A 24,965-nucleotide genomic window follows, 5' to 3' on the forward strand; every position below is an offset into this window, starting at 1 on the left:
CTCTCGCGAGATCGCGGCCGCCATGTTGTCGCTGGAGCCATGCGACCTGAGAGGCCCTGAGCCCCTTGCCGCGTGAAGCTGACACCGCTCCTCATCCTCCTCCTCATCCTCCTCCTGCCTCCCTCCACCTCACTCGGCCAGCAGTGGATACAGCAGCCGACACACCTCGCAGCGGCTGCTCGTCCGGTGATACCGGCGCAAGAAGCCGATAGCGGGGCCCAGCCTCAGACGCAGGAGCATCCTGATACTACAGTGCAGTACAGTAGCTCAAATCGAGAGCCACTCACCCCGGGGGACATCCACCTCGAGTCTGCAGGGACGCCAGCCGCCCGCCCGCCGTAGCTGCCCGCCTTCTCGTCCGCTCCTCCAGCCCCCGCTCCAGCCCCCGTGCCCCGCGGCGCGGGACGCGGAGCCCTGCGTGCAGGATGCTCATAGAGAACCTGGAGTCGCTCAAGGCCTGGCTCACCAAGACGCTCGACCCCATGTGAGCCCCCCCCCACACCGCCACACGAGTAGCGACCCCCGGGAGGGTGGAGGCAGTGGGCATCTTGGTGGTGGCGAGACGGGCCCATCAGGGGTCTCGTGAGGCCTGTTTGGGCCTAGAGGGGGCCTTGGGGAGGTCTGTAGGTGCCCCAGACGGTCTGTCGAGGCCTGTGTAGGCCTCTAAGATGAAGGCAGCAAGGCCCACCAGGGGTCTGTTTCGTGGCTTTGAGAGGTAAACAGGCCCGTGGGTGGTGGCACTCGTGTCTCTCAGCAACAAAAACAATTACCCTCGTTAGATTACACACTCGGGCCACGTTTTACGTGTGGAGTTTATATTTTTTGATCTGCGTGTGGTTTTTTTTCTTCGGGTTTTCCGGTTTCGTTCAATAAAAAAAATACAGAGTGCGTGGTTTTGGCCCAAAGTATCTCCAGTGCAGAAAAATCACCCGAAAATTTGTCAATTCGTCAATTGGGATTGTACACACACAGCAGCGACATCGCCCGTCCCATACTGCAAAAAAAAAAACTTGCCAGGATACTCCTGGAGAAGATTCGTGAGATTCTGTGAGGATTTTTTTGCCTAAACGTAATAGCAGATGCGCTTAGTGGGGCCTGCAAGCGTCACTTGGGGCCCGGAGAGATCCTTTCGAGCCGTGGACAGTCATATTCTTGGTTCTTTCGGTAAAGTCACGTAGAAGGGAAACAATAAAATAATTTAAAAAAATAATATTTTATTATTTCCCTTCTACGTAACTTTACCGAAAGAACCAAGAATATGTATCCCTGCAGTCACGAAAGCTTTAAATAGAAATGTAACCGTGGACAGTCGTGGAGATGTGCAGGGATGCATCCTCGCGGGACGAGGTGTGGGGCCGACACACGAGAATGGTGACGGAAAGACAGCCCGAGTGGAGAAGATGCCCAAGAGAACGACCACCGCGGAGCAGACGGAGGACTTAGACCCGCCGTGATGGTGTCAGCAGTGAGACGTTAATGGTAGCAGCACTGGACAGTGAGGGATGGCGATGGTTTGGGGAGGCATTCATCCAGCAGTGGGATAGAGAATGGCTGACGGTGAGAGGCGATGTAGTGGGTGCGAGTTCTCCTCAGGCGATCGGAAGATTCTCAGATGAGTGGAGAGGCCTAGAGACATGCAGTGAGCACCCAGAGGGGTGAAACGGGATTTATAGGGGATTGATGTCCCCCAGAGAAGTCCTTTGGTCCCCGTCCCTACTAAGTGCCCCCCACCCACATGGGTGTCCCTCCTGCAGTTGCGATGCGGACCCGTCGGCCCTGGCGAAGTACGTGATTGCGCTGGTGAAGAAGGACAAACCCGACAAGGAGCTCAAGGCGTTGTGCGTGGACCAGCTCGATGTCTTCCTGCAGAAAGGTAGGGGGAGGTGACGTGAAGGGCGAGATGGGTGAAGACCTAGACTTGGAGACACCAAACAAACTTGCTAGAGGGATGGTGGTTGGTGGGACGCGTAACCGTGCAAACAGGTGGGAGACCAGTCTTATGTGACGGATGAATGATTTGTTGGAGCTGACGGGTGCATGGATGGACTGGGATATGTGAGGGATCTGCCTGGAAGATAATTGAGACACTAGTCTCAAAGAGAGGTGAGGAAGTGGTATGCGGGGCAGGTGAGAGACCGGTCTAGTTTGCAGGTGAATGTTTGAGGGGCGGTGAATGGGGCCAGTCTTAGTGACAGGTGATGGGTCAGTTCAGATGACAGGTCCATGACAGGACTGTTGAATGGAAAGTGGCTCACGTGCTGGATATTTGAGGGACTAGTCTGGGTGACGGTTGATTTTTTTTGTCTTTGGTACAGTTGATTTACCAGTCCATGGACAGTGAAGGAACTGGTCTGTAGGAAATGCAAGGGACCGGTTTTGGGGCTATGTGTGGAACTGGCATGTGTTTGAGTAACATTTGAACTTAAAGCATGAACATGCATTACATGAAATCTTCTTGTACTTTATAGCCATCATATATCCTTTAAATACGATTTGGGGTAATGGTGTGAAACTAGCTAATTAAAGAGTCAAAACGATTTTGAGGAAACCCAATAAAAATGTGTACTGTCCATACCAATTATGTACGGGTGGCAACCCTAGATGTGCGGAGCAGTTGGCTGGCAGGACTGTGGGACCGGTGAAGGGGTTTCTTGGGGAATAGTGTGAAGGACTCCAGTTGACAGGTGATTTAGTTGGCTAGTCAGGGGGACAGCTGAGGGACTGGCGTTAGGGGGACAGCTGAGGGATGGGTTCAGGGGACAGGTGAGGGACCAGTCCAGTTGACAGGTAAATGACAGGTCCAGTGGGCAATTGAGTGAATTGTGTGTGAGACAGGCAAGTGAATGGTTAAGGAGATGGGTGAGTGAATAGGTTTTGGAGAAAATTTTGTGAATGGTGAGGGAGACAGAGGTGAATGCATGGTGTGGATGATAGGTGCGTTAATTTAGTGGGATAAAGGTGAGTGAATGGTATGCCAGACAGGTGAGTGAGTGGTGTGGATGATAAGAGTGAATGGGGTGGGAGAAATGTGATTGATTGGTATAGGAGACTGTTGACAGGTAGTTAATGAGCAGGTCGAGAGGACAGGAGATGCATTTGTATCTGGAACATTCGCCAGACTGGTGTGGGGGGGCCAGGTGAGGCTACAGGGACAGGGACTGCGCTCCTGTCAGATGTGATTCCTCCGTACGCCAGAGAACAAGTGTCGCAGCTTCACTGTACAACTTTCCTTGCAGCAGCAGCGTTGGTGGTAAAGAGCAGTAGCTTGTGTATTTGGGACCTGACAGAGCTGAGACCCCGGGTTCAAGGCCAGGCAGCTGCCTTAATTCGGATTGTCCAGTGTAAATACGTGCAGTGAGTTTGCATCAGCCCAGTCACCAATGCCTGCACAAACGCAAAACCATCAAATTACATTTGTTTTTGCAGTTAATTTGGATAAATTCCATCCTTGATATTTAAAAATATTGGTTTGACTGTAATGCAATGAACATTACTCTCATATGGCATTGCGGGTACTGCTTTTACTGTGTGGTCCAGGTCACTTTAAACGGTTTCAGAAAGTTTTGTGATGTCCATCTCCATGGACTATTCTCAAGGGCAAAGGGTCGCACTGCTCTGTGAGAGTCGCGAATGGATTATTTGTCTCTTGCTGTGACATTGATAGCACGGTCGGGTTCAAAATGGAGAAACATTTTAGGCAATTTTTTTAAATATAATTTTGTTAGTTGTGGGATTTAAATTGGAGTTCCCCTAGAGTAAATCCCACGTGTATAAAGTGGCAAACACTCAGAGGTCTGCACAGATGGGTTTGTAAAGGAGTCTGCTTGCTATACCACCACCGTGCAGCCCTGTGGGATTGGCATTTTCACAAATCTCTACACGATCCGCCAACCTTTCTTAATCGCGTGCCGCAGATACGGCCGGCTTTGTCGACAAGCTCTTCGAGGTCCTCAACAACAAGTCGTACCTCCCCACACACGCACCGGCCTCTATAACGCCCACGGCTGGAGGGCCTGCCGAGGCCCCCAAGGGCGAGCCGGCCAAGCCCGAGTCCGGCTGGCAGGAGCGCCCCGAGCGTAAGGACGAGGTGAGATTTCCTGGACTGTTGCGTTTCACCTCATTGTGGTGCGGGCCGCGTGTGTGTGCATTATCGTGGATATCCTGTGGGCGAGGGTCGTGAAGGATGCTACTGGGCAGTTGGAGAGTGGTGGAGTGCACTCGCAACGACAAGCAGAGCAGCCGGGAGGATAAAACGCAGAAACATGGCATGGTGGAGGGCATGGGTGGTGTATCTTTTCGGTCATCTCAAGAAGTCAACCCATAACACCTGAGTTTGTCCCGGGACCACCTGCCAGCAAGTCTTCCACACTTCATATCATAGCCTTAAAGTGCACTCTGCCTATTCTAGATTTGAAGCTTTCGTGACTGCAAGGATTCATACTCTTAGGCTTTTTCGGTTATAGTCACGTAGGTGAAAAATAATAATAAAATAATTATAAATCGCGACGTTTCGGAGGCAACACAAGTCTCCATCATCAGGTGGGACCGTCACAGCTACAGCTAGATTTGCTGTATCAAGTGTTGATACAGCAAATCTAGCTGTAGCTGTAACGGCCGAAACGTCGTGATTTTTTAATTATTATTTTATTTCTATTATTACTTTTATTAATTTTAAATATATTTTTTGCCTACGTGACTTTACCGAAAGAACCTAAGAGTATGCACCCTGCCTGGCACACGTGTTGTGGTGATGTCACCTACACTTAGTGGTGAATGGCAGCCGTTGTTGTGCGTGACCCCGTGTTGCACGTGCGTGTGATTAGCACGCGCCACCTCCTTCTGCTGAGGAGGATCGTGACAGCCGCAAGCCGGGGCGGAGGAAAAGTCACAGCCCCAAGCAGCTGAGCGCTGGGTCTAGGGATAACAGGCAAGTGGCAGGATGCATGCTACAGCACGCGCACGACAACACGCGCACGACAACACACGCACGACAACACACGCACGACAACACGCGCAACACACGGGTGGTGACGTGACCCAGCGGTTAAGAACGTTTGCTGCTGCTTGTAAAGGTTCATGGTTCGATTACAATGGCCTCCCTGATTAATACTGTGGATGTATTAACCATATTAATCATATGCGCTCTCTGCTTCACAGTGGACATTAGTACTATGAGCCAAGAATGTCTGTTTGTGTGTAACGCGCGTGACTTCACTCCACATGACGCACCCCCCCCCCTCAGTAATATTCATGAGCGGGTGGATGTTGTTTACACTCACGCAGAAGGTCGAGCGGAAATTTTTTTCCCGCAAATTCACTTTTAAGTTTGACGTTTCTTTATTGAAAGTGAATCTAATAAATAATTATACGCAGCAACACAGTAGATTTGGTGTTTATATGTATTTCTTCAGCACTCGAGACAAAAGTAAGTCTAATTTATGCTTCTACATCATGGTAAAATAGACATTTCTAGGTGATTTCCCAAATATTGTATCGATTTCAAATTTATTTCAACCCCAGCTATCGAAGGCAGAAGAGAATAAAGTATCAGAGCAGTGGATTTGAACAGTTATATACAGTGCTACAGTGACATGAAGTGAGGTGTTTTATGACGTAGTTTTGTGCAAGAATCACTGACCTTAATACAGTGCTATAGTGAACTGCAGTGAAGTGTTTTACGACTTCGTTTTGTGCCAGATCGACTGCCATTAATACAGTGAAATGCAGTGAAGTGTTTGATGACATACTTTTGTGCAAGATTCACTTGCATTTCCGACCATCACCACCTAGCCAGTGAACTGGAGCACGTGCACCAAGCCCTCAAGGTGAATGGATATTCGGATTGCACAATCCGTAAAGCTGTCACCCCAAACCTTTGGGAGATAACCACCTGAGGACCCAATCAAAGCCATCACCTTACCATACATAGCAGGGGTCACCAAAAATATTTCCAAAATCATGAGCAAACACAAGATCCAGGTTCAATTCAACATCCCATCTGTGAAGGATGTGATCCCTGACATGCAATACCCCGGTGTCTACAAACTAAGTTGTGCCTGCGGCAGTAGTTGCATTGGAGAAACCAAGCGACATGTCTCAGGCCGTGTTCGTGAACACACGGCGGATCTGAAACACGGTAGGACTAATACCTCTGCCGTGGCTGGTCATTGTTTTAATGCTGTGGGCACACATGAAAGAATTTTCCAAGACGAAGGTACTATGCAAACCAACTGGCTATCAACATCCAGATATATAAACACAGATACAATTTCAACCGAGAAGATGGGTACAAACTGAGCAATCATTGGAACAATATGATTAACCAGGCAATGGCATAACTGGCTGTGATGCTTCCATCCTACCTGCCGATGTTAACAGTTATTTCCGACTCTCTGAGTTACATTACCTTGTTAAATGTCTTTACACTAACAGGCTAAATGTCTCACTAACATAGCCGCTGCTTCCCTTTTCCTCGATGTGGCGGTGGCTCTCGTTGTTTAATAGGCTGAATGTGTCTCATTAACATAGCCACTACTGCGGGAGCCATCTCACATTGACACGCTAATCTTTAAATCTCTAGAAATACAATGGCTTCTTCAGCACCGTCGTCGTGGGGTTACATTAACAGATAGACACGCTAATCTCTAGCAATACAATGGCCGAGGTATTCAGTATTACAGTAGAACCTCTGGTCACGACCATAATTCGTTCCATAACTTTGGTCGCAACCCGATTTGGTCGTGACTCTAACCTAATTTCCCCATTGGATTGTATGTAAATATGATTAATTCGTTCCAGACTCCTACGAAGTGTATATAAATATTGTTTTTTAAAGATTTTTAAGCACAAAAATAGTTAATTATGCCATAGAATTCAGAGTGTAATAGTAAACTAAATGTAAAAACATTGAATAACACTGAGAAAACCTTGAACAACAGAGAAAACTAACATTGCCGCGTCAAGGTTTAGAATAGTTCAACAAGATGATTGTTTCGTCTGCTACATCAGTCAGTCGATTCTGAGAGAGAGAATATTCGCATGAGCAATTCATGTTTCTATTGAAAGAAAAGTTAACAGTAATATTTGGGTACAGTATTGTTTTTGGAAGCATTCACCATAATATCGTGTGAACGTTTACTTCACCGCATCATCGTATGAATGATGCGAGAAGAGATTAACGGGTTCTTATGTTAGCGATTTACGTACTGTACTCAGCGCTTTCGCTCTCTAAATTACGGCTTGAATGAGGGGGGAGGGGTATGACTACACTCACAAAATTAATATGAGCGCACGTCTGACAGAGACCGATTACTAAGCGAGACTGAGCAAGCGGCCACACGTGGGTCACTGTTGTTTGTTTGCGCGGAAGGGGAAATCGGCCGCGGCCGTGTTTGATCGCCACCCGTTCGTGACCAGATTAAAAAATGTTGTGAATTTTTTGGTTGGAACCCGATTTGGTCGTGACCCCAGAGGTTCTACTGTACTTGTAAATTTCATTACTAGCCCTGCCCACTTACCCTTGGGTTGTACCCATCTCAAAGCGATATAACCTCTTGCTGCAGTAGTTCTCTCGCTATATTTCTCCTGCCTCAGCAGTCTGCCTGCTGTATTGTTTCACCTGAAGACGATTGGTCGTGTTGCGATCGAAACGTCGTGATTTTAGATTATTTTTCTATCTACGTGACTTTACCGAAAGACCCAAAGAGTATGAATTCCAGCAGTCACAAAAGCTTTAAGTCAAAATTACAGCTTCCGTCCTAGGATGGGAAAAGAAGCTAGTTAAATATATTTTGACAACATTCGGAAGAATATTCCATCATGTGCCGGCCTCATGGTCCAAATGTTCTTAATTTGAAAACTAACACGACAAATTGTACGTAGCGACCATCACCCCAAACTGTGAAAACTCATCATGACCCTCCTGAAAAAGAGTCGTTAGACTTACTGAGGCTTTCCTGGATAAGCCAGCCTATTAATATACATGCTATATAGAATGTACATGCTGTCTCCAGCGCACACACATTGCCTATAACGTACACTTGTTTACAGTATATAGCGTACATGCTGTATGTGACATATAAGCTTTATACAATTAACTCGCTGTACAACCCTCACATTTTTAACAGACTTTTGGGGCACGTGCGGTTAGCGAGCACCTATTAAGGCCGGCACGGCACGAGGGGATGGGTGGCCAGCACCACGCCTGGCTGCCTTTTGTCTCCCTAGTGGCGATGTATACACACCGCACTAGGTACTCATTTGGGACTGAGTCGACCTAGAGGAGGCCCAAGACCGGTTCAGATAATCGCCATGAGCAGGAACTCGAACTCGGGTCACCAGGTTTGTCGCGCAGCGCACTAACCACTGTGGCGCGCTCCCAAATATTTAATACCACACACACACGCGCTGGCTAACGGCGCACGCACCCTCCCTAGTCCACGCGACGGCATTGTAAGCGACGGAGAAAGGCTCGGCGAGTTGGCAGCGACCGGCGCTCACGGCGCCGTTTTTTTTGTTTTGCCATCGCAGGAACCGTGATGACAAGCGGAGGGACGAGCGGCCCCGCCGGCGCGAGTACGAGCGCTTCTCGTCCCGCGACGGGCGCGATGGGCGCGACGGGAGGGAGGCGCGCGACGGGCGGGACGCGCGGGACGGGAGAGGGGCCGACGTGCGCGAGGGCAGGGACGGGCGAGGCGGGCGCGACTCGTACCGCGATCGCTACGAGCGCGAGCGCAGGAGGGGACACAGCCGCAGCCGAAGCCGCAGCTGGGAGCGGTCGCGCGACGCTCACCCCCCGCGCAGTCATAGCAAGGGTGAGCTCTGCCGTCTCCGCGTCACTCTGTCTCTCGTCCCCGTGTTTCTTGTCCCTGTGTCTCTTGTCCCCGTGTTTTCCATTGCCATGTCTCCTGTCCCCCGTGTCTCTACCTCCGCGTTTCCCTCCCCGTGTCTCCAGTCTCGGTCTCTCACCCCTGTCTTGTGCCGCCATCTTTTACCTCTGGCCTGCCATTTCCTCATCTTCCTGTCCCCATGTCTCCCCGTGAACCCTAAGGATGTTAGTAATCTGCGTTAGACGATGAGGTCGTGACGGTTTTCTTATTTTATTTTTGTTGCTCTATACTCCCTGTACTGTTCCCGTTCTTGTGTAATGTGCACTGATGCCTACTTTATTGAAGGAGAGATATTGGCACATAAAATAAGGATTGATTATTATTAAGATTCCCATTATCACAGTTACACCTCCCCATAGTTAAGTGTAAACTCACGCCTTGTGTTACATAATGTTCACTCATCATGGAACATAACCTTTTAAAGCAATGATCATAGAATGCATTTTAACACGTCGGGATCATATAATGCGTTACATACTTTGATTTTCTATTTTTGACCTGAGACTTTTCTCAGTGCAAATGATAATACCTCCTTGTTTTATGCCTCTCCTTTGAATGATACGTTAGTTTATGAAGCAGCTACTGAGGGGCGAGGGGGTATTTGTTGTCGTGATCACAACGTAAAGAGAAACATTCTGGGGACTTTCCTGCCTTTGAGTCTTTCTCATTCATACTCACGAGCCAACTACCTGCCCTCACTGTAATCCTCTATCGCCCACCTAAGCCTCGTCTGTCTGTTCAGAATTTGCCGAATACCTGTGTTATTTTATCACCTAATTATGATAGGATTCTTCGAATTAATATCTGCTTAATGCACGTTATGATAATGACGTGGATTCGAAGGCTCGTGACTTTTTCGAGCTCTTATATTCTGATTTATTCGGCATGTTTCAGGGCCCACCCATAATCATGAGCACGCTTTTGGTCAAGTCATCTCTGGAAGTCGAGTTCATATCTCGTCCATAATGGATCCTAATATCTCTATTGTATGTTACTTGAAGCTTTACAACCTGTGCCTAATACGAGTAGGGCACTCTTTTAAAAGTTGTGCAATTCATCCTGCAACTATAAAGAGCTTCACTGAAATAATACGCTGAGCTCCATCAACTCTTTTTGCAGTACTTGTGATGAGTTGACAGATATTAGTGTCTTTGTACGACTAACTCCTGGTACTGTCACCCCAGTTAAGATGAGAATTAGCTGCACATGAGTGCATTGCTCCTTGGATTAACAGTTCCTTCTGGCAAATGAAAAGAGACTTTAGTAAGATGGAGCCTTAATGGAGCGCTACAGAATTACATATCGCGTATGATATAAAAAAAAACACGGGGGAACAATGAGGCTATAAGATCGGCAAGAAGTGCTTCTCCAATCTCATTGAGTTGAATAAAAATTACTGCAGGGTGTTTTTTTTTTAACTATAGATTAATTGGGTAATCCTTAATCTTCACCGATTATTAACCTTGCAGCGGCATCTTCGACGTGTGAAGTATTTCTCAATTCCTCTCAAAACAAAATGAAGACTTGTTTAACAATTCCCCAGCCTGTGGCTCAGACCTGAGTTATTCCATCCAGACTGGGAACAGTGATTGAAGTAGTATTTAAGCAACTTAATTGATTCCTGAAAACGAATAATATTGACAAGATTTTTTTGTCAATCGCAGCACAAAAACTGCCATGGTTGAAGAGCGACCAAGGATTTATTGATCAGCGCACTTCCAATGCTCCATTCATTTTGGTTCTACTGGACCTTCATGCAGTTTTTCATAAGTGGATCGCTCCGTTTTAATTGACCGTATTAAGGGATGGGTGGGCCTGCTGGGCAAGTCATTAAAGTGGCGTATATCTTGCCTTTCAAACAGGCAGTCATTTGACCGTGGTGAGAGAGAAGCGCCGTGTCTCCTGTCTCTGTGTCCCATGAGAGGGAGAGCGAGCGTGGTGAGAGAGCAGCGTGGTGAGAGAGCAGCGGCGTGTCTCCCCAGACCGCGAACGTGACAAAAAGTTTGAAGGGGAGCGAGGCGACGTGCCGGCGGAGGGGTACGTGCCCAGCACCGTCGTCCCGGGGGGCCCCGCTCCTTCCACGCAGTTCCCTCCGGCGGCCCCCGTGCCGGGTCTCCCTACGACCATCGCCACGGAGACGCGCCCTGGTTACCGTGGAAACAACCACATCACCGGGCCCCCACCAACCTTTGGTAAAGGACCGCCCGGACCTCCCGTGGTGCCGAACAAGGCGCGCTGCCGGGACTACGACGGTGAGGGCCTCGACGGTGCAGCTGTAGCAGCAGCAGTGGTAGTAGCAGCAGTAGCTGCAGCAGTAGCAGCATTAGTAGCACCAGCAGTAGCAGCAGCTACAGAAGTAGTAGCAGCAGTAATAATAACAGCAGCAGTGTTAACAGCATTAGTAGCACCAGCAGTAGTAAGAGCATTAGTCGTAACAGCTACAGAAGTGGTAGCAGCAGTAATAATAACAGCAGTAGTAGCATCAGCAGTAGTAGCATCAGCAGTAGTAGCATCAGCAGTAGTAGCATCAGCAGTAGTTGCATCAGCAGTAGTTGCATCAGCAGTAGTAGCATCAGCAGTAGTAGCATCAGCAGTAGTAGCATCAGCAGTAGTAGCATCAGCAGTAGTAGCATCAGCAGTAGTAGCATCAGCAGTAGTAGCATCAGCAGTAGTAGCATCAGCAGTAGTAGCATCAGCAGTAGTAGCATCAGCAGTAGTAGCCGGATGGAGATGGCTATCCACGTCTGTAGTCCAGCAGTGGATGCAAGGGTTGGTGGCTCATCGCACAAATGTTGTGAAACTCCCTTCCCGTGGGCGTCGAGCAGGGGACATAGCTCGCCAGGAGAAGACGGTACAGCAAAAATGTAAAGTCTACCTGTTCTGTCTGTATGGGGTAGTGTTTCCCCCTCACACGTGAGGCAGAAACAGTCGTAACAGTAGCAATAGTCACAGCAGCAGTTGTAGCTGCAGCAGTAGTCCTATTCGGAGTTGTAGAAGCAGCATCAGCTGTACCAATAGCGTGAGCAGCAGCGTGTATCGCTTGGTTTGTCTTGTTTTTGTGTGCTTGTGTTGGTGTTGTTGTTCATGTATAACAAAGTGTGTGTATACGGGTGCGTGTGTTGTTGTGTCGGTGTGTTAATGGTGTGTGTGTGTGTATCTGTGTGCGCGGTGCAGAGAAGGGGTTCTGCATGCGAGGGGACATGTGTCCCTTTGACCACGGCGCCGACCCGCTGGTGGTGGAGGACGTGAATCTGCCGGGGATCATCCCCTTTCCCCCGCCCCCCACGCCCTTGCTGGACCCCCCACCCCAGGGGGGGCCCCCTCCCAACCTGCCCCCACCACCCTCCCTCCTCGGACCCCCACCATCGCTCCTGGGGCCTCCACCTCCTCTTCCTCCACGGCCGGGCTCGATGCCCCCCGTTCTGCCACCCGTGTCTGGTGGGCACGCACGCATCTGCATGCACACACGCATGTGCATGCACACACGCATGTGCATGCACACACGCATGTGCATGTGTGCATGCACACACGCATGTGCATGCACACACGCACGTGCATGCACACACGCATGTGCATGCACGCACGCATCTGCATGCACACACGCATCTGCATGCACACACGCATCTGCATGCACACACGCATCTGCATGCACACACGCACGTGCATGCACACACGCACCTGCATGCACACACGCACGTGCATGCACACACGCACGTGCATGCACACACGCACCTGCATGCACACACGCATCTGCATGCACACACGCATCTGCATGCACACACGCACGTGCATGCACACACGCACGTGCATGCACACACGCACGTGCATGCACACACGCATCTGCATGCACACACGCACGTGCATGCACACACGCACGTGCATGTACACACGCACGTGCATGCACACACGCATCTGCATTCACACACGCATCTGCATTCACACACGCATCTGCATGCACACACACACGTGCATGCACACACGCATCTGCATTCACACACGCATCTGCATTCACACACGCACCTGCATGCACACACGCACGTGCATGCACACACGCATCTGCATTCACACACGCATCTGCATTCACACACGCACCTGCATGCACACACGCATGTGCATGCACACACGCATCTGCATTCACACACGCATCTGCATTCACACACGCACGTGCATGCACACACGCATCTGCATGCACACACGCATCTGCATTCACACACGCACGTGCATGCACACACGCACACTCTATTACTCGCGCGAACGCGTACACTAAAGGCAAAGATCCCTCGACAGTCTTATAGGCTGTTGGGGAAAGTGCTGTTAGCGAGGACCTGTGAGAGCCGACACGGCACACGAGGGGGTGGTGTGCATAGCAACACGCCACGTCGCCTTTGTCTTCCCGGATGGTGATATATATATATATACACATCGCACCGAGTAGTCCCGTAAGGCCGAGTTGACCTAAAGAAGGGACGGGACTGGTTCAGATATTTGTCACTAATGTTGGCCGCGAGCAGGAATTGACCTTGAGTCGCTGGAATCCTGGCGTGCTGCGCTAACCACCAAGCTTCTGCTCCATACGCACCGTTACCTCAAACACACCTTGCGCAGCGTGACAGCAGTGCGTTGTTCCCGAGTGTGTCGCCCCCCCCCCACTAACCTTGCTGTGTGCCCCTTTGCTGTGTCCTTTTACTGTGCCTAGGACCCCCGCCCCTACCGGGGTCCCGCATCGACGGGCCTCCCCCGCCCGTGTCCAAACCGGTGCCCACCATCCCCCCTCCTCCTCCACCCGGCATCCACATCCCACCGCCTCCACTGCTGCCCCAGGCATCTCAGTACAACATGGGTGCGTAGGGCAGCATGTGGGCAGCATGTGGACAGCGCACACAGAAACATGGGCAGCACGCGCAACACTTACTGCACATACAGCACACACGATACTGACTACACATACAGCACACACACCACTTACTACACACACGGCACACAAAACACTTACTGCGCATACTGCACACACAGCACCCACACGCCCCATGATAGCATCACGGGGTGTCTGCATACCTAGGGTGGTTTGTTTTGCGGTGTATGGTGTGCTCTGACGGTGCATGGTGTGTTGCGACGGTGTGGTGTGTGATGTCGTGTGACACGGTGGGGCATGGCGGTTGTTGCGTGTGTTGTATAACAGTGTGTGTTGTGGCTTGTGGGGTATCCCATGTGGGTTGTGTGTTTGACGGTGTGGCATGCCAGACCCCTATGAACCGGACGGCTACAACCCCGAGTCTCCGAGCCTCACGGGCCCCGCTCGCTCCTCCTTCCGGCCGTTCCCCCCGAGACACCAGAACCTGCGGCCCAACCTCATAGGCCTCACGTCCGGAGAGCCCCACAGCGGCCCCAGAGGTACCCGCACTCTCTTCCCGCTCCGCCATCTGGCACCGCTCTTTCTGCACCCAGCACACCACACACAGTATACATCTTGCCATGGTTGTGGCCACTGCCAGCCACGTGCCAGCTACTCCAGGTTACCAGTGACCGAGCAACTATTCGGTGAGAAGTTAGGCCCGACTCCCACGTGCCCTGTTGCTCAGCCAACTCCTTAATCGTGTGCTTCCCGAGCCCTGCTGGCTTCACTCGCCCAGCCCCGTGCGCGCGTGTGGTGCATTCGCGGTGCGCGTTTGCCCGCCCGTTCTCCTATCCCTTGCTGCTGAGCTTCGACCCGATAGCCTCCACCGTACGAGCTGACCCCAGAGCCTTGTGTGGCGTGCGGCGCAGGAGGGCCGCCACCCCCGGGTGTGCGCGACGGGCCGGGCCCTGGCGCTGCACGCATCGTGGTGGAGCCGGACCCTCGCAAGCGGCCGGGCGGCCTCCTGGACGGGCCCCTCGTCAAGAAGCCCTGGTTCGAAAAGTGAGCAAAATCTTCTTGGTTCTTTCGGTAAAGTCACGTAGAATGGAAATAATAATATAAAAGTGAGCAAAAGCCCCAGCGGCACCGGGCAGTGGCAGCTGCTGCATTGGTCCTTGCCTGCACCGTGCCTGGCATCGGAGTTCCTCTCGCCCATTACTGCTCGACTCTCCGACTCGTGATGCACCTTGACGTCGCCCCGTGTGTCTTGAGTGTGTGTCTACATGGTCGTGTGTGTGATTGTGCATGCATCTGTTGTGTTTGCGTGCATGAGCACATGGGTTGACATGCACCTGCTCCTGTGTGTGTGCGTTCATGCATGTGTCTTTGTGCTTATATTTGTGCACTGGCACTTGTATTTAGGCGTCTGTGTCTGTGAGTGTGTGTGCATATGTTTACTTGAGTTTACACGTCTATTGTGTTTGCGCGTGTGCACGTGCGTGCACGAGCGTGCGTCTGTATATGTGTGATATGTTTGTTTGATTTCTGCTCATGGGCAACACCAGTGACGATTAATATGAACCGGTCCTGGGCCTTCCCCTCGGTTGACTCAGCCTCAAATGAGTTCCTCGTGCGGTGTGTAAACATCTGCGCTCGGGGAGACAAAGGCGGCCGGGCGTGGTGCTGACTACCCATCCACCTTGTGTGCCGTGCCGGCCTTCGTAGGTGCTTGCGAACAGCACTTGTCCCAACAGTCTTGTTAAAGCTACATGGGGGGGGGGTCTGTGTGTGCGCAGTAACAGACCGCCGTACAACAGCCAGGGCAAGCCGCCGTTTGCTCGTAAGCAGTACGACAGCACGCGGCTGGAGATCCGCAAGGTGCCCAAGGAGCTTAACAACATCACCAAGCTCAACGACCACTTCTGCAAGTTTGGGACCATCGTCAATATCCAGGTGGGGAGGGGGGGGGCTTCGGCCAGCGTGGGGATTGTCGCCAAGGATTTGCCGACGGTCGTACGATTTCCCCGTGCTTTTGTTTGGCACAGGGAAGGGTTTTTGGAGAGAGGGGGGAGATGGGGACGACGTCTGCCGAACACATTCTCCTGCGCCGGAGTGATAGTAACAATTGAGTACGTTTGGTGTCGGCGACTGTTATGGGGGGAGGCGCTGTTTTGTTTCGTAGATGCACAGCGGTAGGGGTGATGTTGCCGCGTGTAATCCCAATTGAGTAATTTGCAGTGTCATTTTTTAAATTTGGACGATGACCCCAGCGCACCGTGGCCTTCCGGTCGTCGTTTTGAATGATGCCGAGCGGCGAACGCGCTACCACCGGGTTGCGACCGGGCATTGTCGTGGCGTGGCGGTGTGCTGTTGCGGTGCGGTATCGTGGCGCTGCGGCACCGGGTGGCGCCGCTTGCGGCCGGCGCGAGGGTCCTGACGCTTTGGCCGTCTCTCTCAGGTGGCGTTTGGCGGCGACCCCGAGGGGGCGCTGGTGCAGTTCTCAAACCACGACCAGGCGCGCCGCGCCATCTCCAGCACCGAGGCCGTGCTCAACAACCGCTTCATCCGCGTCTACTGGCACCGCGATGCCAACGGCCAGATGGGCCCCGGCGCCCCGCCACCGCAACTCCCGCCGATGGGCGGCGGAATCCCGACACAGGTGAGCGCGTGCCCGAGTTGCGTTCCCCCCGCCGTGCGTTCCTCCCGTCCCTGGGACGTCGCCGCTGACCCGAGCGCGACTTTCCCCTTGCCCCGCAGGTTCCGATGGGGCAGGCGTGCGGCTTTGTGCCGGGAAAGCCGTCGGTGAAGGAGCGGCTGGGCCCAGTGGCGGGCGGGGAGCCGCCGCCGCCGCAGCCCGGCGAGTCTCCCGACGGCAGCGCGCAGGTACGGCCCGCGCACCGGCGCCCGCGTGCCGATTCCGCGTTAAGTGCGGGCGGCCGCCAGGGTTTGTGAGAAGGTGAGGGCGGCGCTGTGACCCCGTGCGGCCTGCGCTCGCGATGGGGGCTCCAGTCCCTCCACGCCCGTTGAGGTTTCTCGTGGAGTAAGCAGGAGTTAGTGGTGGGGTTTGCGATCCCTCCCCGCACGCTGCCAGAGGGGGGCGCCGGCGTGGCACGGCCACTGCCAGCCGTGTGAACCCTGTGCCTCCGGCGTGGACTTGTGAGCGACTGTGCGTGAGCGACTCGGTAAGTGACGGTATGGGGGTGACCAGGCGACGCTGTGAGTGCAACTCTTGCTGCGTGTGAATGACTGCGAGTGACTGGGCGACTGTGTGGGTGACTCGTTGGGAGGCCGCGGGCCACGTAGTGAATCTGCTCTCCGCTGTGTGTGCGTCTGTCGTGGCCACGCAAGGCTGGAGCTAAGCCTCCCGTGCGGGAGCGGCTGGGATTTCCCCCCGCGCGGAATGAGCCGCCCCTCACAGCCGGGAAGGTAAGGGGTCGGCTCCCTCCTCTTCCTCCTCCAGCTCCACGCCGCGATACCCCCCCCACCTTCCGCCCCTGCTTCCCTCGACGTGACGCTCCTATAGTTTGAGGTGACGGGGAAATGGAGGAGGGGTTGGAGTCCGTGTTTGCCGGGAGCACAGTGCTGCTAGTGCTGGTGCTGCTAATGTGATCAGTTGCGGCCTCGGTGCGAGCCTGGACCAGATATTGAACTCGTCACTTCCACTATGAGACCTCCTTTACCAGTGGCAAAATATAGTAATAGGTTTTTACCTTTTCAACTGGTACAAAAACTGACACCTTTATACAAGGGATCATATTTGTAATAACCACAACACAAGCAGTCAAAATGCAAACTAAAAGAAACAACTCTGATAATGATATGCACTGTCCTTGAAGTTGATTGGTCCATACCCGAGACACCTTTTTATAGAGCATAGTCTCCATTGGTGTTGGACCAGATGATGCCAAAAGGCGTACATTGTCCCTTGTATAAGGGTGTCAGTTTTTGTACCAGTTGAAAGTGTAAAAACCTATTACTCGCCACTTGAGTGCTTTCAGTTTCTTTGTATGACCAGTAGCGGTGAATTATTTGATTGCCAGATTAAATTAGTGGGGTTACCAAGAAATCCACTCTCGTTGGTCGTGTAAATAAATCGGTGCTACACGGTTTTGCTACCTTTGGTGGCGCTGATGCGTGCTCTGGCCCATGGCCTGTCATCCAAGAGCACTTGTGCGAATGACAGTCGATTGGGCGCGTGACGATTTGTCGACTCGCCGATGAAATCCATTCTGATGCTCGTGACACCCGCGTCAAATTGTGCACGCGAGCATCGATTATTGACTATTCATGAAAATTCAACAAATGATGGCGCCAATCTTCTGCTCGGGGTAACAGAGTCGGCTCACCCGTAAGGACGAGACAATAGCACGCGTGCAAACCAGACAAACTCGTGACCCCGAATCGTGAGAATCGGAGCACTCTGGGGCCTGGGTGATATTGACTGCGGAGTGATCCTGCCTTGTGCAGCGTTGACGTGGAGCCTGTGTGATCAGTTGGGGCCCCGTCGCCTTTCGCGGTGCGCGCGCTGGTCGCTATCGGTGGGAGCTGTGCCGTGGACAAATCATAAATCCAGCATCCACAGCTGTCGGCCCTGGGCTCTGCTTTGGTATTGATTAAAGCGCTTTGATTCTTAAACGTGCAGCTGACATGCGTAGACGAGGGGGAGGCCGCACGCCACGAACCGGGAGGCCACCGATGGCCCAGCCGTGTCTCCGCATGTTTGCGTCGCACGTGCAGCTGGAGGTGAGCGGTCACGGCGGTCGCGGCGGTCGTGGCCCTGACGGTCCGTGTGCCCGTCCTCCCCGTCTCCCCCCACCCACCCCGTGCAGGTCCTCTCCACCACGGTGGGACTCACCAAGACGGTGTACAACGTGGCCGTCCTGCGCGCCGCCCAGCGCTCCTCCTCCTCGCACTCGGCCCAGAAGGCGCTGGAGAACAAGGAGGCGATGCGCAAGAAGCAGGTGCGCTGACGCCCGTGGTGGTGCCGCCAATACCCGGGGAACCGGCGAGCGCCGTTTATCTGTCGATGCGTTGATGCCGACGTTGGCGGGCGGATGCCTCAAACGCCGGCGGAGCACAATGAAAGTGGACAACGGTGTTACTGTGTGGTCCGCGGTTTGGTGAACGCAGTCGCGCTGTTGTGATTCCGAATGGTCCCCCGGCAGCGGCGGAGGAGACGGCCGCATTTGCCGTGCAATGCTCCGGTGCGGTTCGGCACGGAGCCATCGTTGGGTGGAAACCGCGGAGTGATTGTGCCGTTTGTCGCGTCTCGCAGCAGGAGGCGATAAAGATGCAGCAGGACATGAGGAAGATGAAGCAAGAGATCCTGGAGAAGCAGATCGAGACACAGAAGGTGCGGTGCAGGACTGCTGTCGAACTGTGATGCTGGGGTCAGGATGCTATCCGTCGATCGACCCCCACCCCCCCCCCCCCATTCAGTTGGGGTCATTGTTCCCGACTCCAAGCCATCATAGTGGTTGGAGGTGTCCGTTAGCGGTGAGTGCCATTTGAACGAGGTCACAATAAACCCTGGGAAAGACGGCCTGACTCGTGTGTCACTTTGGCACCCTTGCAAATGAGAAGTTTCATCCCGAGAAATTATCCAGGTGATTTATACATTTATTGTTCTCAGCCAGGGTGGGGGTTCGGTCAAACACTTAGAAGACCTGAGCGTTAACCGCGGTTCAGGACCTTGGTTTGATTCCAGACTTGGGTAACCCCTCTGTGTGGAGTTGGTGCGTTCTCTCACCCTGTTCTGCATGGGTTCCCTCTGCGTTTCTCTGGTTTCCTCCCAAAGCTATAACACACACACACCGTATTGGCCAAACATCTCAATGCTCAAAAACTACCTGAAAATTACTCAACTGGGTTCACACAGCAGCAGCACCGTCGCCCCATACAGCAAATAACTTGGCAATGCCCTCCTGAGCAACAGCCTTGAGACTCGGTGGGGATTTCCTCGGAACATCGGCAGAATCACGAACTAACAATTTTGACCAGCGTGTTTGTGCTTTGCCGACGCTACGGCCACGCATGCGCGGATATTGGTGCCGCCGACTCCGCTCGTGACGCTCGTGTGCCTTGGCGGCGCCCCGCAGATGCTGATCTCCAAGCTGGAGAAGAGCAAGGCCTCCAAGGGGGAGGAGGACACCGAGATCATGCGCACGCTCAAGGAACTGTCGCAGAACATCTCGCGCCTGCAGGACGAGCTGAAGACCGCCGCCCCCACCGGGGCCCCCGCGCCGGTCGCCACGCGCCGCCGCTCCAAGTCCGAGGTGCGGAGAGCGGCGGCGGCGGTGCCGCTGCCCCCCCGGGCTTGCGTGCCGTCGACGCGGTAGCAACGCGTCGTGGGTTCGCGTCCGGGAGGTGTGGCGTAGTCTCTCGGGTGCTGTTGAGAAGAAACGGGAGTTTATTTGGAGAGAGAGAGAGATGGTCAAATGTCTCTGCGATTCCTCGGGTGTCTCTGTGAGGCTGATGGTTCCGTTGTCGTCAACCGATTAGCACGGTTGGCAATGGACGGTGTAAGAAGTTCAACATTCAGTACGTACGTAGGGGACTCTCTAGGTCTCAGAGCCTTTGGGCATCTATGCCAGTCTGTATCTCTGTCCAAGTCTATGCAAGGAAAATGCAGAATTAGATTGTGTCTCAACGTGACCACATCTCGAGATGCTGTGTGGAAGAAGCGGTTTGGCGTAGTTATTTATTGCAGAGGCAGACGCACGATCAGTAAAAACGAAGGACTTGAGCCTCGACTTGGCAGGGAGCCTACGGCACGGATGGCTGAGAGGAGAGAACTGCGCCACCCTTTGCGCCCGATGTTGTGGCGTGGAGGTCATCGCTGAGTGTTCACATCGACGGCACTTGTCTCTCCGCTGCTGGATGAGGGCCCTCCCCCTGCCTCTTAAGTCCATGGAGCTCTTAGTTTTACGGGTCGGTTAAGGCGGCCGCTCTCTGTGCTGCCAGGCCCAGAAGGAGCTGCTCGACATGGAGCTGGACCTGCACAACAAGATGCAGGCGGGCGAGGACGTGTCCGACCTGCGCAAGAGGCTCTACACGCTGCAGTTTGAGGTGCCGCCCCTCCCCGGCCCAAACCGCCGTCCCCTGACCACCCACCGCCTTCCCATCGCCACCACCGCCTTCCCATCGCCACCACCGCCACCACCACCACCTTCCCATCGCCACCACCGCCTTCCCATCACCACCACCGCCTTCCCATCGCCACCACCGCCTTCCCATCACCACCACCGCCTTCCCATCGCCACCACCGCCTTCCCATCGCCACCACTGCCTTCCCATCACCACCACCGCCTTCCCATCACCACCACCGCCTTCCCATCACCACCACCGCCTTCCCATCACCACCCCCTTCCCATCGCCACCACCGCCTTCCCATCGCCACCACCGCCTTCCCATCGCCACCACCGCCTTCCCATCACCACCACCCCCTTCCCATCGCCACCACCGCCTTCCCATCACCACCACCCCCTTCCCATCACCACCACCCCCTTCCCATCGCCACTACCGCCTTCCCATCGCCACCACCGCCTTCCCATCACCACCACCCCCTTCCCATCGCCACCACCGCCTTCCCATCACCACCACCCCCTTCCCATCACCACCACCGCCTTCCCATCACCACCACCGCCTTCCCATCACCACCACCGCCTTCCCATCACCACCACCCCCTTCCCATCGCCACCACTGCCTTCCCATCACCACCACCCCCTTCCCATCACCACCACCGCCTTCCCATCACCACCACCCCCTTCCCATCACCACCACCACCGCCTTCCCATCGCCACCGCTCGTCACGCTGCTGGACGCCGGCTCCATGAGAGTCGCCGTGCCGTTCCTCTCCATTTACAGCCTTCACTCGCGTTTTCCTGTGTCGCGACTTTCCCGGTGTGTTTCCCGCAGTTTGCGTCCAACGCTACGCAGCTTGGCTGTGTGCGTGCGTGCACCTAGCCTGGCACAGACACCGTAACGTCGGTCATCGCACGTTTCAGCGCCGACGTCTTAAGCGGTGCGCCCCTGTGTTCGCGTGTGCGTGTGCAGGCCGCTCACTTGGGCATCCTGGGAGCCGGAGGCCGCGGCGGGCGGGGGGGTCCAGGCTCCTCCGGGAGGGGGCGGGGGTCGCGGGGTCGGGGCGGCCGGGGTGGTTACCGGGGCTCACGGGGCGGCCGTCACCCGCTGATGTCGCACACGGCGCTGGATTACCGGCCACGTGCGCTGCAGGTGTGCGGCCTCGCCGCCGAGGACAAGGACGACGTCCTGCTGCACTTCAAGGTGCGTCGCGTGTTTACTCCTGGGTGTGTCGTGTACGCGTGCTTGTGCGGACATCTGCTTGTTCACGCACAGCCACTTGGCTGCTGAATGAGGGCTTCACTCCACCCTTCAGGTCGATGAAGGCGGTGGGGAGCATAGATGTGGGAGCTCCAAGTAGATTACAACTGGATTTTGGTGCACTGCCCTCTGCCACGCCTTTTGTCGAGGCTCAAACCTGTTTGGGTCACGAGACCTGATGAGACCAGGTGCATTGCAGGTGTACATACAGCCTTAAGACTCTCGCAGCAAGTGCTGTTAGCGAGCACCCATGCAGGCTGGCATGGCACACGAGGGGGTGGATGGCCAGCACCACGCCCGACCACTTTTTATGCATTGGTGATTTCAGCACGTGTGCGTGTGTTTACGTGCGTGCGTGTGCAATCTGCGTGCGAGAGCAACAGTGACATGGTGCTTTGGTCGTGTGGGCGTGAGTAGAGTCTAGGGGAGGTGGAGGATTTCCGCAGCGAAGAGGGGTCCTCGTCGGCCGTCGTCACCTTCAAGACGCGACTGGAGGCCGAGCACGTGAGTGTCGCCCTCTCCCCGCGCGAGACTCCAGCGTTGCCTGCAAGGCCCCGGCGCTCCCCCGTGCTGTCGGCGCCGGTCGCTCGCTAGCGCATCCGTTTTCATCGGTTAAACGGGAAGGCCTGTGTTGGCCACACGGGGACACAGCCTGGGCAAGCGTTGTACGAGGATTCCAAGTGTCGCGATTCAGGTGTCAGGTTTCAATTCAGCAATCGATTTTTTCTCGCCTCGTTTTTTTGTCTCGTTTGTCTTTTAATCTTGATTTGAAGCTTTCGTGACTGCAGGAATCCATACTCTTTGGATCTTTCGGTAAAGTCGCGTAGCAGTTTCACTGCTGGGTTATATTTTTCCCGCCCGAGGGCGACCGCTTGTGTAGCGATCGAAACGTCGTGATTTATTTTATTTTATACCTACGTGACTTTACCGAAAGAAGCAAAGAGTATCGTTTGTCTTTTGTCTGTCGTTATCCTCGATGCAACATGAGCAAAGCACGTTAGAGAGTCTTACATCGTGGCATTCCCGAAGCAAGTCTGTGACGTCGCTTGCCCAGTGTCCGAGAGCGCTCTCTCTTGGGTCTCGCACCGATCGTCGAGTCCGCGTTTCCACCCGCGAATTCCCTGCGAGTCGATGACCCCCGTGTCCTTCTCTCCGTGTCTCCCGCTATGCGCGTGCCGTCTCAGGCCGCGACACAGGGCGCGCGCTTTAAAGGCCGAGACCTCGTGCTCTCCTGGCACAAGCCAAAGATGGCGTCCACGTCGGCGGAACCCGAGGACGAGGACGCGGAGGAGGAGGAGGTACGAGATGGTCGTGGCGGAGCGTGTGGTGGCGCTGCTACGACGTGGTCGTCACTGAGCGTGTGGTGGCGCCGCTGCGAGCGCCGCGGTTAGGGACGCATCGTGGGCTCTCGTGCCAGGCGCCTGGCTCGGCACAACCATGAGCCTATTGAGTGTGTAACCGTCTGCTTTAGCGTCTGTACGTGCGTGTGTAACTGCGTGTGCACGTATGGGCGTAAACATCTGTGGAATCGTGTATGGTGTGTGTGTGTAACCCCGTGTGTGTATCTGCATACGTGTAACCGTATGTGTGACCGTGACTGACTGACCGTGTGTGTGACTGTGACCTTGACCTTGCGTGTGACCTTGCGTGTGACGGTGCGCGTGCGCCAGGAGGGCGAGGCCACCGACGACACGCTGCTGCAGGACGATGACGAGGAGGAGGAAGAGGACGAGTCGCGCTCCTGGAGGCGATAGCGACCTCGTCACGACCTCGTCACGACCTCGTCACGACCTCGTCACCACGGCCCGCCCCCTCTGGCTGGGGACCCCCACCCCGCCGACGGCCGTCTGCCTGCGTTCAATTTGACCCGTGGCTTGGAAGCGAATCGGGATTGTCAGGCGGCCGCGTTGTTGTTTTGATATCGCTATATTTACGGTAATTTGGCAGCGAGCAGAGCGGAGGGATGTTCGCTCGGGTTAGATAAGATGCTACGAGCTGTACACAGATCTCTAAAATTGGATTTAAACAACTTGTAATATAACTCTTAGTTTGTAAAAAATATGAATCTTGCGCGCTGTGTTATAGTCACGGTATGCATTTGGACAGGTCATAGTTTTTATGCTTAGTATTTTATGACTAGGACATGGTGGCGTATATTTTTTCGTGTCGTTTTGATTGTCTCAATTGCTTTACACGCGGGACGGATGCGGCGCCACGAGGGGGGGGGGGGGGGGTGGCGGCAGCGGCAGCTCCAGCAGCGCCGTCACGCGACACCGCCGAAATGCCCGCGCTCACAACCCCCCCCCCCCCCCCCTGTGCACCCGTATCCGGGTGGCTGCCCTCCCCGTGTACCGCGCGCTCGCTGTGATCGCCCGGTGAAGTCGACCGGCTCGAGCCGAAACTTGCGTCGGATTCCACCCCCCCCCCCCGGCCCACCTTCCCCTTCGCTCGCCGCCCTGCGTCCGCACGGTGGCGGCGGCATCGTTGTGAATTTTTACTCTCGTTGATTTTGTTTTTGGCATTGAAAGGAAATAAAATGTGGAATGGTTTTGGGGGGAAAAAGAAAAAAAAAGAATATCAAGTGAAATCCTAAATGAGCTGGAATAAAAAAAAACTAAAATGTAAACACCTTCGATTGGAAGTGAAATTGGACAAAACAAATGAAACCATTCCGATTGAACTCCCCCAAGTTTTTCCAAAAGAACTTTTACCAAGTGTCAAGGCATTTTTCACATGGGCTCTGTGTACGTGTGTATGAGTGTGTGTACAAGTGCTACAAACCCGGCGACCAGAGTTCGTTTCCTGCTCAACACCGGTGACGATTATCTGAACCGGTCATTGGCTTCCTCTAGGTTGACTCTGCCTAAAATGAGTACCTGGTGCGGTGTGTAAACATTGCC

At 53.9% G+C, this 24,965-nt stretch overlaps 1 protein-coding gene across 5 annotated transcripts; it reads left to right on the forward strand.

Annotated features, from left to right (window-relative positions):
• On the forward strand, positions 1 to 24,769 carry LOC144937574 (RNA-binding protein 26-like). Of its 5 annotated transcripts, none has more exons than XM_078864869.1 (22): positions 1 to 484; positions 1,755 to 1,873; positions 3,915 to 4,087; positions 4,824 to 4,927; positions 8,530 to 8,813; positions 10,871 to 11,140; positions 12,063 to 12,326; positions 13,585 to 13,728; positions 14,130 to 14,279; positions 14,652 to 14,784; positions 15,519 to 15,675; positions 16,181 to 16,381; positions 16,480 to 16,605; positions 17,071 to 17,148; positions 18,552 to 18,683; positions 18,998 to 19,075; positions 19,821 to 19,997; positions 20,686 to 20,790; positions 21,778 to 22,008; positions 22,483 to 22,569; positions 23,250 to 23,363; positions 23,736 to 24,769. In XM_078864869.1, exons 1-22 carry the CDS (start codon positions 426 to 428, stop codon positions 23,817 to 23,819), a joined length of 3,270 nt encoding a protein of 1,089 aa, XP_078720995.1. In that variant the 5' UTR covers positions 1 to 425; the 3' UTR covers positions 23,820 to 24,769. The 5 variants fall into 5 exon arrangements, with proteins under 5 accessions (XP_078720995.1, XP_078720997.1, XP_078720996.1 ...); XM_078864871.1 differs by having other exon boundaries at positions 20,692 to 20,790; XM_078864870.1 differs by having other exon boundaries at positions 19,001 to 19,075.
• The last annotated feature ends 196 nt before the right edge of the window (positions 24,770 to 24,965 follow it).

Source organism: Lampetra fluviatilis, chromosome 19, assembly GCF_964198595.1.
Source record: "Lampetra fluviatilis chromosome 19, kcLamFluv1.1, whole genome shotgun sequence".
In the NCBI taxonomy this organism is placed as follows: Eukaryota; Metazoa; Chordata; class Hyperoartia; order Petromyzontiformes; family Petromyzontidae; genus Lampetra; species Lampetra fluviatilis.

Bases quoted from the DNA above. Each gene is read 5' to 3' on its own strand.
- LOC144937574 (XM_078864869.1), top strand. From the start codon at position 426: ATGCTCATAGAGAACCTGGAGTCGCTCAAGGCCTGGCTCACCAAGACG. The intron at 19,076-19,820 runs GTGCGGTGCAGG...GGCGCCCCGCAG, and splicing joins AGCAGATCGAGACACAGAAG to ATGCTGATCTCCAAGCTGGA. The intron at 22,009-22,482 runs GTGCGTCGCGTG...GGGCGTGAGTAG, and splicing joins ACGTCCTGCTGCACTTCAAG to AGTCTAGGGGAGGTGGAGGA.